An 18830-nucleotide genomic window follows, 5' to 3' on the forward strand; every position below is an offset into this window, starting at 1 on the left:
TTATTGATAGCAAAAAGGCCATAGGTTCATTATTGGAAAACAATTAAAAATTCAGACAGGGAACTGGAGAGATGGCTCAGTGGGTAAAGTGCTTTCTGTGAAGTCTAAGGACCTGATTTTGGATCCCAGCACCCACATAAAAAAGCCAGGTGTGACTGTGTGCACCTGTAACCCCTGTCTGTGTGGGGTGGAGGTGGGAAAATTGCTGGATCTTGTTGACCAGCCATCCTTGCTTCATGTTTAGTAAGAGGCCCTTCTCAAAGGAATAAGGTGGAGTGTGATAGATCAGGATACCAAGCATCCTTTGGTCTCCATGAGCACAATGGTACACATACACGTATGTACATATACCCCCCACAAATATAGATAAGCAAAAAGACAGAAATGAATTAAAAAACCTTACACCCTCCCCATCCCATCTATCCAGTTTTGTTGTTGTAGTTGTTGTTTAAGAGACAGGAGCTGGCCTTGAACTCAATGTGTAGCAGAGGATAGCCTTGAATTCCTGGTTCTCCTGTCTCTGCCTCCTATGAGCAGAGACATGCAGGTTTGTACCATCATGCCTGGCTTCCAACACTTCAGTTCCAGGGTATCTGAGGGCCTCTTCTGTCCTCCATGGGCATTGCACAAGATAGGTGCACTTACGTGCATGCATAACACTCATACACATAAAATAAAAATAATAAATAAAATATTACAAAAAAAAAACAATGCCTTCTTACTAGGTCAGAAATTCAATTTGATTTTCCTGAGCTTTATTCTCATCATTTCAAGAGGCTGGAATCATATGTTGGCAAGCCTGAGTTCTCATCTGGGGGCCCAGAAGAAGAATCCACTCTGGGACCCACATAAAAAAGCCAGGTGTGACTGTGTGCACCTGTAACCCCTGTCTGTGTGGGGTGGAGGTGGGAAAATTGCTGGATCTTGTTGACCAGCCATCCTTGCTTCATGTTTAGTAAGAGGCCCTTCTCAAAGGAATAAGGTGGAGTGTGATAGATCAGGATACCAAGCATCCTTTGGTCTCCATGAGCACAATGGTACACATACACGTATGTACATATACCCCCCACAAATATAGATAAGCAAAAAGACAGAAATGAATTAAAAAACCTTACACCCTCCCCATCCCATCTATCCAGTTTTGTTGTTGTAGTTGTTGTTTAAGAGACAGGAGCTGGCCTTGAACTCAATGTGTAGCAGAGGATAGCCTTGAATTCCTGGTTCTCCTGTCTCTGCCTCCTATGAGCAGAGACATGCAGGTTTGTACCATCATGCCTGGCTTCCAGTTATACATTCTTTTTACATTTTTATTTATATTTATTTCCATGTGTATGAGTGTTATGCCTGTATGTATGTAAGTGCACCTGTGTCATGCAGTGCCTGCAGAGGACAGAAGGGCACCGGATCCTCTGGAACTGGAGTTACAGATGGTTGTGAGCCATGATGTGGGTGCTGGAATTTGAATCCTGCTCCTCTGCAAGAGCAGCCAGTGCTCTTAACTGAGGAGCCACCTCTCCAGCCCCCCAGCTATCCATTCTTGAACATATGATTGAATAACTTTCAAAATCTCTCTGGAGTGTGCTTTCAGATACTAATACCTGTTTACATTCACTTTTGTGTTTAATATTTCAGTTCTTCAAACATTTTAAACAACAGCATTATAAGACATCCTTTATACATCATAAGATCATAAAGAGCATGATTTTGTGGAATTTTTTTTAGCATACTCAGAGTTGCACAACTATCACCACTAATTCCAAAACATTTTCATCACTCAAGAAAGTAACACATATCCATTAGCAGCTACTGTTGTACAACCTATGGCTTTTTGTGTCTGGTTTGTTTCTCACCTAGCACAATGTCTTCAAGGGTTATCTCATGTATCAGACCTTTAGTCATTTTTATGAGTGACTAATATTCCAGGGTTTGGATTCTACTGAATTCATCAGTTGGTGAACATTGAATAATTTTCACTTTTCTGAATTCATTTTTCTGAATCAGGCTGCTATAAACATTATGCTCAATTTTTTACATACATATGTATTTTTAATTCTTCAGGGTGTATACTTAGGGTTGGAATTTCTGGATCTCAGGGTAGTATTATGTTTAACCTTTTGAGGATCTGCAAAAGCATCAGCACCATTTTACATTACCACCAAAGTTCCAAGTTTCCAACATTCTCACCAATACTTGTTATTATCTGTCTTTTCAAAGATAACCATCCAGGGGCAGGTAAGCTGGCTCAGAGGGTAAAGGTGTTTCTTACCAATCCTGACAACCTGAGTTCAAGCCCCAGGACCCACACGGTAGAAATAGAGAACTCTCAAATATTGTCCTCTGACAAATTTCTACAGGTGTACCATGGCATTCATGAGCCCCCAACACATAAAAATAAATAAGTAAATGTAAGAAAAACTTAAAGAAGATAGTCATCTCATTGGGTGGAAGTGATGTTTCATTGTTTTTATTTGCATCTCCCTGGTGACTAATAATATTTCATGAATAGCTTACAAACAGAAACTTGCTTTTCACAGGGACGTTTAGGAACAAGATGTCAGCAGATTTGGGTCTGGTGAGGAGCAGCTTCCTGGGTCACTGTGCAGCTAGCCACACTCCGGTCTCTTACTTTTTCATCCATCCATCTATTTACTTATTTATTTATTTATTTTTGAGACAGGGTTTGTTATGGAACCCAAGCTGACCTTGAGTTTCTGATCCTCCTGCCTCAGCCTCCCAGAGTGCTGGACTGTAGGTGTGCACCACCAAGCCCAGTTCAGTTCTCTTTTATAAATTCACTAATCCCATTCACCAGCAACCCCCATGCCCAAACCATCAGATTATTCCCTGTATAAAAATCTCTATGAGTAGACTTGTTAATGTATGCATACTGGAGTCATTTACTAAGCACAGTTGCAAAAATTCCTTCCCTTTACAAAATCATCAGGGTTGGGGTTAGGATTTCAACATATGAATTTTGAGGGGTAGGGGTGTTTGTACCACAGCGCCTCTCAAGTGTACCATTTTGTCCCCATCTCTGTATCCAGGCAGAGCTGTGGTCTCACAGTTTGTCTTTTTCTCCTTTTCTAGCCTTCACAGCTCCAGTCCGACTTCCTCTGGGGTACCTCCAGCCCTTGAACATGGTAGTGCCCTAGCAACTGCATTTCCTCGAACTGCTTAGACGGCCTATGTATGTAGACTCGCTGTTGGAGGGTGATCTATACACAGAACCAAATCTCAGTCTTGAGGGACCGCTGGGTTCCCAGGTCCGCGGGACAGCTTCAGCAACTCGACATCTCAGAAAAGGTAGCGGATTGGGCATCTACAAGATATTTATTCCCCGAGGTACTTTTCCAGTTTGGCTAACCACAACACGCACTCTTGGCCTGTGGTTTGAACGTGGACTTTCCACCACTCCTGATTCGGTGAGCTCCTTTAATCCCCGGCTCTGCACGGAACTAGGCTGCACAGGCTTGAAGAACCAACAGATCAATACTCGCCTAGGACCAAGCCTTTGATGACAGTTCTCCAGGCAGCGGCAGTTTCCTGTAAGCCTCTCAAAGCTGGCTTTTCGGGCTTTGATCTAAGATCTTGAGTGTTTGGAGAGGAGATCGGTTTGACTTCTGACCTCCTTGTTGGAAGTCGGGACAATCCGGGGACCCTCACTGGAGGGCCTGGCTTAGGAGAGCCAGGGAAAAGTTTGCAGCGCGCCACGCGCCAGGAGTCCACTGCAGAGTCTCCAGCCCCGGAGCCGCGCCCAAGCGGCGGGCTCAGAGCGTGGAACGAGGGGCGCGGCCGGGCGCCGCCCACACCCGGGGCTGCTCTAGGCACCGAGAGTGGCAGCACTCAGCTCCGGTGCCACACAGTGGCAGAGGCAGGGAGACCCGGCTCCGCGGGATGGCGGTGGCCCTGCGGGCTCCGGGCTGGGCACCGCGATCGCTGCTCCTTCTGCTGCTGCTGCTGCTGGGGCGGTTGTCTCCAGGTAGGAGCGCGGTGGCTCCGGACCCCGCGGCTGTGGCGCGGGACAGCCTGCACCCGCCCTACTTCAACCTGGCCCAGGCGGCAAGGATCCGGGCCACCGCCACCTGCGGGGAGCGGGGCCCCGGGGTCGCGAGGCCACGGCCGGAGCTCTACTGCAAGTTGGTGGGCGGTCCCACCGCTCAAGGCAGCGGCCACACCATCCAGGTATGGAGAACCCGGGTGGGTCGGGGCTGTGACTCGCTCCGCAAATGGGATGTTCACCTGGGGTCAAAGGATGGGTCTTTTCTCCACGCGCTCAAGGGACGCCAGATGACAGGATGGGGCTGCCCCAACCCGGGGCTGGCTGGGGACCCCCGCGATGTGGGCGTAGTGCTCCAGGGGCGAGCTTGTGGGAGCACTTTTGGCTGCACACAGCGCAAGGCAGGGATGAGCGAATCGCGGGTGAGAAAGGACGGTGGTCAGGTTCCAGCACTTAGAGAAGGAAGTCCGAGCTAAGCCCCAGACAGGCAGACAGGCTGAACTATATCACCCAGGTGGTGCCTGACCCGCTCATGATTATCCGGGGCCTCATTGGCACGTGTCTGCCAGGCCCTTCATCCACGACCTTATGCAGAGGACTTTGGTAGCCCTTTCAGGTTACATCTGTAGTACTACTTTATTGGCACCGAAAGATTCATTTCACTTGATGTGCCAACATGCAGTCGCTGGGGGCCTGAGACATTCAGTGAGCAGAAACAGTGTGGAGCTCAGAGAATCGAATCTCCTGCTGGCCACACCTGTTGGAGATGATGGTGCGTGTGGCTTGTGCTTAATCAGCATCTGGTGGTGTGCCAGGCCCTCGCTCCAGCGTCTCATTACCAGCTGGGAGGTGCTCAGCCCAGGAGGGTAAGAAATGTGTTTGCGTCCTAAAGGTACTAGGGGCGATTGAATCCAGTCCTAAGTCCAAATCCTATACTCTGAGCCGTCCTCACCTCCCTTTCCTGGAAGAGCTGAGGAAAAAAAGGGTTCCCAGAAGAGGGAGCAGTTCTGTGGCCTGCTCCCAAAGTAGGAGTTTATTCTAGGTGTCTAGGTTAGTAGGTTAGAGACTCTTTTACAAAAGATAAGCTGGGCATAGTGGCGCATGCCTTTAATCCCAGCACTCGGGAGGCAGAGGCAGACTGATCTCTGTGAGTTTGAGGCTAGCCTGATCTACATAGCCAGTTCCAGGACAGTCAGGGCTACATAGTGAGACCTTGTCTCAAAAAAAGTAGTGGACCTGATGGGTCATAGATGCTAATTTTCTTATAAATTATATGCATGTATAATCATGCTAACATATTGTACATATTATAAAACACAAAGAAAATATTTTTAAAAGCAAATAACATTTTACCATACATTTTATACATTGTAAATATGCAAAAAGGGAAGTTAAAAAAGATAATGATGGAAACACTTTTAAATTTTCTCCAACAGGTACCAAATGTTTTGCTTTAATTATTTTATTGTGGATAATATACACATGCACAAATGTAATTATGGAATTAGTTCTGACACATTTACTTTGACACTTGTGAGTCAACAATTCCAAGCTGATTTTACAGTAATACTTGATTTTAGTGGGGGCACACCTGAAAAGATGCCCTAAAATGTATAGGCTCATGCTGATGGTATAGCTCAGTGGTAGAGTGCTTAGCATGCCGGAGGCCCTCGGTTCAATCCTTAGTACCACAACCAGACAGAAAACCAAAACACCACCCTTGGCTGCAGGGTGTGGCAGTGTACATTTGTAACCTCAGCACTGGAGAGAGCATGCACCAGGAAGAGTGAGAATTTGAGGCTAGCCTGGGCTACACAGCAAGTTCAAGGCCAGCCAGGGCTATATGGTGGACACCTGTGTGGAAAAATGAGCAATTCTTTGATGCCTGAGCTCATTTCCAGATGCATGATTAGGTAATTAGGGACCTCAAATGTGTCTCACCATGTTCTCCCTTCTAGTCTTCCTAGAGGATAAACTAAGAGAGTGCTAGAGGGATGCTCAGACAATGTGCTTGCCGAAGAGTGTACAGCAATGTGGGTCGTTAGGGTCATCTCCTTTTGTCTTTTACCCTCCTGTTTTTCTGGTCCCTTGCCTTGCCACTTTCAGTTGCTTTCTCTCCTCTTTTTTTCTAGTGTGGGCTATGTAGGCAGTCTGCAGAAGCAATTGTGATTCTCTTTAAAGGCACTGAATTACCAGACTGCATTATATGTTAAATGAACATGCTTTTCAATTTAAAAACGTTTAGGATGGTGACAGGAGAGGAGTCCTACCAAGTGTGCACCGTGTGTGCACAGGTACCTTGCTGTCCGCTCTCACTAAGTCATGGCACTCGGAGTTCTGCCCCATCCTTCAGGCACCAGACCTTCTTTTTAAGTAGAAACTTGACTAGTGACTGGTCCATTTTCAAGTTGTAGTCAGCATTTTTTACCAGGGGATATATCATGTTTTAATGTTTCAAACAATTCAAAACTCACTACAAGTTTTATTTTGGAAAAATTAAAATATGTGAGAAAATTTTGTTTCCACACTATACTAGTTAGCTTTCTGTTGTTGTGATAAAACACTTTGACTAAAACCAAGCTGGGGAAGACAGGCTTTATTTGGCTTACAGGTCCCAATCACAGTTCATCATTGAGGGAAGCCAAGGCAGGAACCTAGAGGCAGGAACTGAACCAGAGACCACCGAGGACCTCTGCTTACTGACTTGCTCCTCTGGCCTGCACTCTGACTGCTTTCTTATACATCTCCGGACCACTTGCCCAGGAGTGGCACCACCCACAGTGGCCTGGCCCTCCCACAGCACTCAACAATCAAGAAAATGCCAAACAGACATGCCAACAGGCCAGTCAATGGAGGTAATTCCACAGCTGCAGTTCCTCTTCCCAGGTGTGTCAAGTTGACAGACAAAGCAAACTATGACACTTTAGAAAATGAAAAGATGAGTGTTTTAGCTATGTATAGCTTTGCAGCAACAAAAGATGGAAACATCTCCAAACATCTGCTTTTCAAAATACTTTTTACAAGGCATCTATTTCCTAGAACAGTATTTATTGTTTTATACACTGTTGAAACAAGACCTCTATTTGATGAAGAATGCCTGCCTGCCTTATTCTGTAACTATCTATCAGGTTACTGTCTAATAGATGTTTGCTGGCAGTCAGCTGCCTGTGCATTGCATGGCACAGGTGCAGTTGCATACATGCAGTCAAAACATACACATAAAAAATTTAAAAGCACTTTATTAGCATATATAGCACTTTAGTAGCAATAAAAATACTGGGTTTCATTGTGGCATTTTCATATATGCAAATCATATGTTGATCACTTTCCCTTCTCTCCCCTCCCCTATTCTTTCCTCCTCTCTAATAGTCCGCTTTCTGCTTTTCTGTCTTTTCTTAAAATTTAGCTTCTGCATATGAGGGCGAACATGGGAGATTTGCCTTGGCGAGTCTGGCTTATTTTGTTTAATATGATCTCTAGCTCCATTTTCCTTTATATGATACAATTATGTTCCTTTTTATTGTTAAATAATACTCTACTGTGTGTATATACATCACATTTCTTTATCCATTTATTCTTATCTGGATAGGTTGAGTCCATATCTAGGCTATTGGGAATAGTGTGACAGTCAACATGGATGTGCAGGTATCTCTGTGGTATCCTAACTTTGATATTTTGTATATAAACCCAGGACTTGGGGTATAGCTTGATAATATATGGTAGTTTTACCTTTTCACCTTTTAAAAATATTTTTATTTAATTTTTTATTTTATGTGTATGAATGTATTGCCTGCACGTATGTAAGTGCACCCATGTCATGCAATTGCCCTCAGGAGTCAGAAGAGGGCGTCAGAGTTACTGATGGTTGTTAGATGCCATGTGGTTGCAGGGAATTGAACCTGGGTCCTCTGCAAGAGCAGCCAGTGCTCTTAACCGCTAAGCCATCTCTCTACCCCATACTCTTTCATTTTTTTGTAGGAACCTCCACGATTTCCTTAGTGGCTACACTCATTTACATTCCCACTAGCGGTGTGCAAGGGCTTCTTTTTCTTCTTCCTCACCAGCTCTTGTTGCTTTCTTCGTGGCATCCATGCTGACTGAGATAGGATCTTCACGTAGTTTTGATTTGCATTTCCCTGTTGACTTAAGAATGTTGACCATTTTTCACGTATTTATTACACCTTCTTTTGGAAGGTGTCTGATCAGCCCATTTCTCTACTGATAGATTATTCTTCTGGTGTTTAGTGTTTTGAGTTCTCTATCCTGGATATTAATGCCCTACCGAATGGCTAGGTGACAGAGATTTTCTCCCACCCCATAAGCTGCCCCTTCATTCTGTTAATTATTCTTTGCATGGTGTAGAAACTTTTAATTGTCCCATCATCACACCTTGCTATAATCTCCTGATCTATTGGAGCCCTGTTTGGAGTACCATTCCTTTGCCATATCCTGAGATGTTTCTTCTTGTTTTTTTCTAGTAGTTTCAAAGTTTCAGATCTTGTACCAAGGTCCTTGATTGATTTTGATTAAATTTCCATCAGGGTGAGAGGTAGAAATCAGGAAACCTTCAGTTTTCTGCATACGAATAGCCAGCTTTTCCAGCAGTTTGTTAAATTGCAATCTTTTCTTTAAAGCGTGTTTTTGGAATCTTTGTTGAAAATCAGATGACTGTAGCTGTGTGAGTTTATTTGGTGGCCACCTATTCAATTCAGTTAGTCTATGTTTTGGTTCTGTGCCAGTATCATGCAAGTTTAGTTACTATGGCTCTGTAGTATAATTTGAAGTCAGGTATTGTGAAAGCTTCAGCCCTTGCTCTTTTTGCTATTCAGGATCTTTACTTCCATTACAGTTTTGATAGGGGCTACACTGACTCTATAGATGTTTTTGGTACCATGGTCATTTTAGCACTGTGATTTTCTTTTGGCAGTTGTATCCTTGTTTGAGTTAGATATCAGGATGATAATGTCTTTATAAGATAACATTGGAAGAGCCTCTTCCCTTTCTATTTTATGGAACAGTGTGAGGACTATTGGCATTACTTCTTTTTATTTTTGTTTTTAAAAATTTATTGTTTTTTATATGTGTATGAGTGTATTGCCTGCATTGCATATATGTTAAACGTACTGGTGTCATGCAATGCCTGTGGAGGTCAGAAGAGGGTGTCAGATTCCCCTGGAACTGGTGTTACAGAGAGTTGCTCACCACCATGTGGGTGCTGGGAGTCAAAGCTGGGTGCTCTGCAAGAGCAGCCAGTGCTCTTAACCACTGAGCCACTTTCAAGCTTCCAGCATTAACTCTTTTCAGAGCTATGGTAAAATTCAGCAGTGGGTATTCCTGACCCTGAGCTTTTCTTTTTTGGGAGACTGCTTACTGAATCAGTCTCATTACTTTGACCTGTTTACACTGAATTCCTCTTGTTTCTATTTTAGTAGGTCCTATGTATGTAGAAATGTATCCGTTTCTTCTAGATTTTCCAGTTTACTGGTATATAACTTCAAAATAATCGCTAATGATTCTCTGTATTTTAGTGGTGTCTGTTGAAATACCCCCGTTTCATCTCTAATTCTATTTATTGTGGTCTTCTCTCTCATTCTTTGCTTGGTTTGGCTAATGATTCATGGATCTTGTCCATGTTTTCAAAGAACCCACTATTTATTTCTCTAATTCCTTTGTTTTGTTCTCACAAACAAAGAGAGAGACAAAGACAAAGACACAAAGAGAGACAGAAAGAGAATTTTACTATTAAAAGAACAAGAGTTATGACAAAAAGAAAAATAATAAAAAGAATGTCTATAAAAATGAAAAATAATATATAAATGAGCCAACCAACAAATTGTGAAAAGATCATAATAAAAAACCAACAACAAAAGCATTACCTCTGCCGGGGCTTTCTGTGTCTTCTCAGGCCGTGCACCCTTGTGGAGCGCGAAGGCTGGGGAATAGTCATACACTCACTTTTTGTGTGTGTTGATCACCAGTCAGTCAGTGGGAATGGTTTGGGACTGGAGCTAGTTGGAATAGATTTGGTTCCCTGCTTGTAAGTACAGTGTGACACGGAACCCAAGTTCTCTTGGCTGGCTTTACTCAAGACAGGTTCTAAATGTAGAATTTGTTCCACATTCCCTAGGGCCAGGCTGATATGAGGCTCCACTGCTCACCTGGATCTCAGGGGCCTCTGTGAAGCCTCCATGGAGGATGTGGTGACAAACTGTACAGTGTTCAGGAGGCACTGCTGGGCTTTCTTTCCAAGGCTATGATTTCTGAAGCCTGGTCCTTGTCTCCACATTCTCTTTATGCCACTGCTGGAGCCTCTAGTCTGAAAGAGATTCCCATCCCATTCTGTGCTTCTGACCCAAATCCCACTGAATATTATTTTTTCAATGAACTTGCATGAGTTACATTCAATGAACTTGCTTGAGTTATGGTCTCTGCTTGGGGCCACACTGTGCTACAAGATGGATGCTGACCAGGAACACATGACAATATTTGCTGGGAGTTCCATGGAAAAGGGAAATGTGGGGACTGTTCTAATTTCTGTTGGTATGATAAAATACCCTGACAAAAAGCAACTTGGGGAGAAGGGGTTTATTTTAGCTCACAATTCCAGATTACAGTCCATCATTACAAGGAAGTTAAGGGAGGAACTTGAGGCAGCTGGTAACATCCACAGACAAGAGGAGAGAGGGGAGAGGGAATGCATATTTATGCTCAGCTCACCCTCTCCAATCTTACGCAGCCCAGGCCCCAACGCAGGGAATAGTGTTGCCCACAGTGGGCTCGGTCTTCCCATATCAGCTAACAGACATGCCCACTGGCCAACTTGATCTAGACAATTCCTCATTAAGACTCTCTTCTAGGTGATTCTAGATTGTGTCGAGATGACAAAACTAACCATCGCAGGGACTTATCATTTCCCAGAGAAGCAACCTCAAGATGGCTCCCCTCCCAATCACTGCATCCTGCTTTCGCGTTGAGAGACACAGTTTCTCAAGGGCCAGTACTATGCATATTTCAAATTAACAACTGTCAGACTTGCTTTTCTGCATTTGTTTCTCGGTGCCAGTTTTCCCCAACTGCCTTTTCCTTCTTCTTTCTTCCTCCTTCCCTCTGTCAGGCAGTCAGACCACCTGGTGTTTGCACTTAATCACTCTTTCCCACCTATTCCAATGACTGGTCTCCAAGTTTCTCTAAGTCTCTGTATGTCCAGTATTAAACTTCAGTGCATTTCATCAGTCACCAGCCTTGCTAAGAAGTTGTTTTCTGACTGCTTTGATTCAAAGCTGCTGGGAAATTGGAAGGTGCTGTTTACTTCTGCTCCACCCTATTGCTTTGAAAGTCCTTTAAAGTGCTTTACCATGGGATAACTAGCAAGCTTTGCATACTCAGAAGAATGTCACAGTCATTTCTCATTTCAATTCAGGGTTGTATCCTTTTTGGTACTTAAGGGAAGAAAACTCATACATCATTTAACCATGCATATGTCATGGTCGCATGACAGCCTGGTGGTTTGCCCTCTCTCTCAGATACTCAGGACTATTAATAGCAAGTGATCATCAGACTTGGGGACTAGGTGAAGGCCCTTATATCAATCTGTATATTAGATATTACTAAAACTAAGTTTTTTTTTCCAGTTTTAAGTAAAGTAACCATCAATAGAAGCTCAAATATTTCCTTCTGTGCTCTGCCTGCTTGCCTGGCATACCCAGCATTGGAGAGAACTGTCCTAATTATGGGTAGAGCAGATGTGAGAAGGCATGACAGAGATCCTCATCGGTCCCCAGGTTTCCCAGGGAGGGCCACCACATTCTCTCTAGGCAGTGTTTTAAGTGCTGGCTCATAGGTTAGCCTTATTGTTGTGGATGGCTGGAAAATAAACCTTCCTGATGTCATTAGGTTTTGGGGACTGTACACAGGCTCTCCTAAAGCAAGTAGGAAGTGGCTTTCCAAGTTCACCCTAGAATGTGTGTGTGTCTAAGGGTGTATTGCAGAAAGACTATTCAGTTTGGTGTAATGCCAGGTTTGGCATTCTCCTCTACCATGGAGTGAACCAAAGGTGCTTTCCCCTCTTATCATTGAGGGCATAGGCATTGACTTATTACTGTCACGAGAGAAGCACATTTGGGGCAAAAGGAAGCTGAGTTCCAGAGGTTGAACTACTGGATGGTGCTTAGCGCTGGCAGTGGTTTTATCTGTCAGAGAAGTGAGAGGCAGATGGAAACAGGTGGACGAGGGCTGAGGGATTATGAGGAATCCGTTGGTTGTGTCTGAGAGTGACTAGACTTGAATCTGTTTGTGAACAGCTCAAGATGGGAAATCGAGTGGTTAACTAAAATAGTTCTTTCCTTTGAACTTTCTAAAAATACATCTTTGAGACCAGTCAGGATTTAGAAATTCATGCCAAAAGGATTTTGCCAAAAAAAGTTACAAAAATGAATAAAGGTCATTTCTGAAAATAAAATCTGGTTGTGTGGTAGTGATTTATTTTGGTAGCACATCTATAATAACAATGTTGTTGTTTTAATAACAATGCTGTTATTTTAGTGATAGCTTGTATTGACAGGCAGGGTGTTTTATAAGTCTGAGTTTTGTTTGTTGTGTGAAAATTATTCACTGTAGTTTCTCTGGACTTCAGATTCTGTTAAGAAGGTCTCATATCCTCATTATTGCTCAGATTTTGAGTTTTTGTTATCAGAGTTCTGTGATTCAGGGATCCCTTCTCTGTTCCCAGCTTCAGTGAAAAGCCTGCAATCATGCAAATCCTTAGAAAATGCTGACTGCAGGGATGGTGGAATGAAGATGAGTTAAAGGCTGTGTAATGGCCAGTCTTGGTTGTCAGTGTGACACACCTGGGAAGAGGGAACTGCACTTGAGGAATTTTCTTTATCAGGTTGGCCTGTGGGTGTGTCTGTGGGGCATTTTCTTGATTTCTGATTGATGGAGGAGGGCACAGCCCCCTGGACAGGTGGACCTGGACTGTATAATAAAGATAGCTGAATGTGACCCTGGGAGCAAGCTAATAAGAAACATTCCTCCATGATTCCTGCCTTGAGCTTCTGCCTTGACTTCCCTCAATGATGCACTGTAACCTGTAAGGCAAAATAAACCCTTTCCTCCCCAAGTGGCTTTTGGTCTTGGTGTTTGTCACAGCATCAGAAATCAAAGATTAGGTCTAAAGAAGTTAAGATAAAGAGTAAATGTGAAGAATAAGCAAATTGATTGTGTTCTGTTGAGAAGCAGACACAAATGGAATGTGTCAGATCTTGTGCTTTGGTTTCGAAGCTTTTGAATTCTCCTTATGCATGGCATCTGGAAATGTTGTTATTAAAATGTCTGGCAAAAGCAATGACAAAGTGGAAATGGAAGACAGTTGAAAATACAATGTAGATTTTGGGCAATCATTAGGGATGAAATGCATGTATTTAAAACAGATCTTGAATTTGTAAATTGACAGTTTAGCACATCTTTTATCAATACCTGCATTATACTGTTGCTTATGTAAAGGGCTTGTGTTTGACCTGGATGACATTGAGAGAGAATGTTCACACATAACTCTGGCCAATCGTGAGCATACTTACTACTTGCTATAAACCACAATAGAGTTTCAGTTGTGTTTGTGTAACTTCGATGAATGCTCATAAACAGGAAACTCAGCCACAATAAGGCTCTGCTTATAGTACTATTATGAAAGAGAATCATTTGTTAATTTCAGCAGGTCTTTCCTTTCATTGATAAAAAAAAAACCTTGAGTGAGGGCTGGGAAATCTAAGACATTTACTGTGTTCATTGATGGACTTGTAACAATTATTAATGATAAAGAGTTAGTTTGAGAATTCAGACAAATAGCTTCAGTTATAAATTTAAGGATGACTAACACCTTTCTTGTTTTTTTGAAAAAAATGTTCCTAATGTTTGTTCCATGTTTGTGGACATTAGCCGAGGTTTGGCAATGCATTGAAAGCTTGTCTATAAAGCATACACAGGGAGAAGATGTGCATACATGTTTTTCCTTGGAGAGCCAACTTCACTTAATGAAGAATCAGTTCCACACACCAGACCAACAACCATTTCAATTTGTTGCTGAGTAAATCAGATTTCCAGAGCTTACGCACCTTTCGGGTTGCTGGAGAGCAGCCTGAACTACAAATGTCCAGTCCTTGAATGAACACATTTTCTCCATGCTTTGAATTACTGTCGTCATTGAGAGTCCGGATCAGTTAATCTGAGAGAAAGAAACAGTCGCAGGAAAAGGAGAAGCCAAAGGTGTCATTCATTCTAGCCTGGTACTCTATGATGGTGGTACTTAGATCTTTTCAGAGGACATCTCTCTGTGTTATGTATATTTAGAAAAATATGTATATATAGGAAACCTATATTTCTTTCACATCTTTTTCCAAATTTTGAAGCATGTCTTTTCTTATTGAAGCATAATCCAAATTTTATAAACCACATTTATTGTCAGTATAAATTCAGTGTTATTTTTAGTAACTATCTATATTAAACAGCTGTCCTTTAGCTCTAGTTTAAGAACATTTCCATCAGCCTTCAAGATTTTCCTGTGTTTGCAGCCTTTCTTCACCACAGCACCTGCTGTCTTGAGGCATCCATTGGTCTACTCTTGTCTCTATAGATTTGCCTCTTTTGGACATTTCATGTAAGTGGAGTCATGTGTTATTTAGCTATCTTTTAGAGACATGGTCTCACTATATAGCCCTGGCTGGCCTGGTACTCACTATGTAGATAGACCTGGTTGGCCCTGAACTCACAGAGATCTGCCTGCCTCTCTCTCTCTAGGGTGCTGGGATTAAACGTATGTGCCACCATGCCTGGCTATAGTATAGTCTTTTGTGTTAGAATTTTTTTACTTTCATAATTTTCAGGTAATTCATATTATTGTATGATTAAGTAGTTAGTTTCACTTTATTACTGAGTAATAGTCCATTGCCAAGATATACATTATTTTTCTTTACCCATTTACCAATCAATGGGAGTTTGCATTGTTTCTAGGTTGAGCTATTATGACTAATGCTGCTCCAAACACTCACAAACAAATCTTAGTGTGGACATATGCTTTTGCTTTCTTGTGGAGATTCCTAGAAGAGACTTCCTAGGCCATATAATAAGTTTAAGTTTCAAAGAAACTATCCAGGGGCTGGGGAGATGACTCAGTGGTTAAAAGGCATACTATTCTTGTAGAGTTCAGTTCCCAACACCCATGTTGCAGGGCTCATGATCACCTATAACTCCAACTCCAGAGAGATCTGACAGCTTCTTCTGCATCATGTATGCACACACATGCACACACGCACACACACATGCACACACACAAAAACATATACACACACACGTATATTTCCACCTTCAATTCTGCCAATTTTACTTCATATGTTTAAATTTTTGTTGTTTGGTACAGATATGTTTATAATGGCTATATCTTCTTGAAAGGTTGATCCTGTTATCAAGATATTAATGTTCATCTGTCTCTTTGTAACAATTTTGGGTTTGAAGTTCATTTTTCATTTCAGTAGAGTCACCTTAGCTCTCTTTTGCTTACCATATGCGTAGAATACAATTTTCCATTCTTTCATTTTCAGCCTAAAATCAATCTCACAGAAGATATTTGGATAATGTTTTCTTTTTAAATCTATTTATTTAGCCAATCTCTGCCTTTTAATTGGTGATTTTAAGTGTGCATGTATGTGTGTGTGTGTGGGTGTGTGTATGTGCATGTGTATGCATACGCATCTTGTGGAAGTGAGAGGACAACTTACAGGAGTTAATGCTCTCCTACCATGTGGGTTTTGTGGATCAAACTCAGGTCATCAGGCTTGATGGCAAGTGCCTTTACTTCTGAGCCATTTCTCTAGCACCCATTACTGGTGATTTTGAAAAGTTCTTACTAGTAAAGAAGGACTTCTACTACCATTTTGGTATTTGTTTTTGTGCGTGCGTGCATGTGTGCGTGTGTGTGTGTGTGTGTGTGTGTGTATTTAAATATTTTATGTGTATGAGTTTATTGCCTACATTTCTGTAAGTGCATTTGTGCAATGCCCATGGAGGTCAGAAGGGGGCATCAGATCCTCTAGAACTGGAGTTACAGATGGTTGTTAGCCCTCATGTAGGTGCTGGGAATTGAACCTAGGTCCTCTGCAAGAGCAACCAGTGTTCTTAACTGCTGAGCCATCTCTCCAGCTCCTGTTTTGTATATATTTTGACTCTTCTATTATTGCCCTTGTTTGTCTCTAGTTGACCTTTCTAGTGTACCCGTTGATCCTCTGCTCACTTCTTTTTTGACATGATGCTAGTTGTTTTCCTAGAGATGATTCTGAGAATTAACATTGTCATTATAAATTTATAATAATTCAGTTTACATTGATACCAATTTATCTTCAATAGCATCTAAATTTTGCTCCTATACAGCTCTGTAGCCCAGGTTGACCTTGAACTGGAAGTCCTCCTGCTTCTGGCTCCACCTCCTGATGCTGGGATATAGGTGTACATCACCATACCTGGATGTTCCTACTGTTTAAGCTCATTGACAGAAATTCATAGTTGTCTTATGCATTTATATTTTAAGTCATATAAGAAAATAATAGGATTTTCAATCCCCCAAATATGATAATACTGTTTGTTTTTCTTTTTCAGTGGTAAGGATCAAATTTAGGGCCTTTTGCATGCTAGCCAAGCATTCTACCACTGGCCTGTGCCTCTTACCAATTAATTCCTTAACTAATTTTTATTGAGTCTAATTAGTGCATCCCTGTGTTCATGGCTGTGGAGTCATCTACTTTCTGTGTGTGCTGCAGTGCATGTGTGGATGTTAGAGGACAGCCTCTGGTGGTGTTTCTCACCTGTTCACAGCTTTGTGTACCAAGCCAACTAGCCTAAAAGCTTCTGGCAATTCTCCTGCTCTGTCTCCTATCTCCAGGTAGGGGTATACTGGAATTACAGGCACTTGAGCCACTGTGTCCACTCTGGGACTCTAAACTCAGGTTGTCAGGCTCACTTGGCAAATGCTTATACCCACTGACTGAGTCATCTCCTTGGACCGACTGTCTTCCCTTTCCATTTTAATTTTAATACAGAGTTCTCACTAAGTTGCTCAGACTGGCCTTGGGTCTGTGATCCTCCTGCCTCAGCCTCCTAAGTAGCCTGCAGGCCTGCACCAAGGGGTTCAACCTCGGCTTTTCTATTTACTTCCCTCCTCAGCTGTCCCGCTTTGGCTTTGAGTTGCTGTCTGGTGGCCTTCGCTTCAGCTAGAAGGACTCTTAGCATTTTCTTGCACTAGTGATGGATTCCTTCAGCTTTTGTTTACTTGGGAATATCTCTGTTTCTTCTTTAGTTTTGCTTACCTGGGATAGAATTCTTGATGGACAGGTTTTTCCTTCGGCACCTTGAATATATTATCTCCCTTCTTTCCCTAAGACTTCTGATGAGATAAAGGCTGTCAGTTCAGAAGAGGAACCCCAGTCTGTGGTGAATCTTCGTTCTCGCTGCTTTCAATGTCTGTATTTAACATTTTGATTATAAGGGGTGTTGGAAGGTATCTCTTTAGATTTATCCCACTCTAACTTTGTAGAGTTTCTCACATAGATTTGTGTTTTTTTGTCACTTTGGGAATATTCTTTCTTTTTCTCTCTATCTTCTCCTTCAGAGACTCCAATAATATGTATGTTAGGCACCTGCAAATAGTCCTCTGATCTTTTAGACTTCATTTTTTCCTTTTTCATTATTTTTTCTTTCTGTTCTTTAGGATGGATCATTTCAATTGTCCTATCTTCAAATTCAAATATATGTGTGTGTGTATATATATATGTATATATATATATATATATATATATATATATATATGTTTCTGTAGGTTTTTGAGCAGGTACGAGAATTCTGAGGAAGTTGGCTTTGCTCGTTTGTCACCTTGCTAGTTCAGTGAAGGGACGGATCCTGGGAGCTCCCTGCTTCATCAATTTTGGTGACACCTCACGTTTTTGAGTGCTTCATTTCTTGCTGCTATTGTGAGATGCTTCAGGGGTAATTTTTATTTTTCTCTGCCTAGTCCTGGAGTTAATTAATTCTTTATGGAGTTCTGGTTTTATTGAGTCTGGTACTTGGAAACTAAGATCTGGTGCTTGGTGTGTGTGTATTGTTACTGCTGTGGCTTTGCCCTTTCAGTGGACAGAGCTTAGAAGCATACATGCACACACACACACACACACACACACACACACACACACACACCAGCTCCTGTCTGTGTGCACACAGCTACATTAGAAATGCAGTTGATTTTGCATATTGATTTTATATCCTTTGACCTTGCTATAGTTTTTTGTAGTATTTCCCACACATGATTATATATTCTTTACTTCTTTCCAGTCTTCATGCCTCTAACTCATTCATTCATTCATAAACACATATTAAATACTAGTCTACATGCCAAGGATGCAAAGAGGGTCCACATAGAAATCTGCTTGTAGATGATTAGAATTTTAAAGGCTTAGTTTTCCCAAAACAGCAGGGACTCTCCTTTGATAGAAAGCGTAGCCTTGTCTTCTTGTATGTACTAATAACACTACCTTATCTTCTTGTATGTACTAATAACACTACACTTATCAGTGAAGAACTCTGACTGTAAACATTGAGACCCGAGTTATAGTCTAACTTTATCAACTCTCTGACTTTGGAAAAATATATACCCTCATTTTATCCACATGTAAGACAATACTAATAAAATACGTCAGATTTAGTGTACGTGTGAGAAAGAGGAGAGAGAGAACAAGAGAGCAAGGGAGAGCAGGGGAGAGAGAGAGAGAGAGAGAGAGAGAGAGAGAGAGAGAGAGAG

The 18830-nt window shown here is 42.1% G+C and overlaps 1 protein-coding gene across 1 annotated transcript in view; it reads left to right on the top strand.

Annotated features, from left to right (window-relative positions):
- Positions 1–3797: 3797 nt before the first annotated feature.
- The window catches only part of Lama3 (laminin subunit alpha 3), a 265360-nt gene continuing 250327 nt past the window's right edge, over positions 3798–18830 (top strand). The window contains exon 1 of the mRNA XM_008847651.3: positions 3798–4182. Coding sequence (XP_008845873.1) covers positions 3895–4182 — 288 coding nt within the window. The 5' untranslated portion in view covers positions 3798–3894. The remainder of the gene's footprint in view (positions 4183–18830) is intronic.

Source organism: Nannospalax galili, unplaced genomic scaffold, assembly GCF_000622305.1.
Source record: "Nannospalax galili isolate Female #2095 unplaced genomic scaffold, S.galili_v1.0 scaffold162, whole genome shotgun sequence".
Taxonomy (NCBI): domain Eukaryota; kingdom Metazoa; phylum Chordata; class Mammalia; order Rodentia; family Spalacidae; genus Nannospalax; species Nannospalax galili.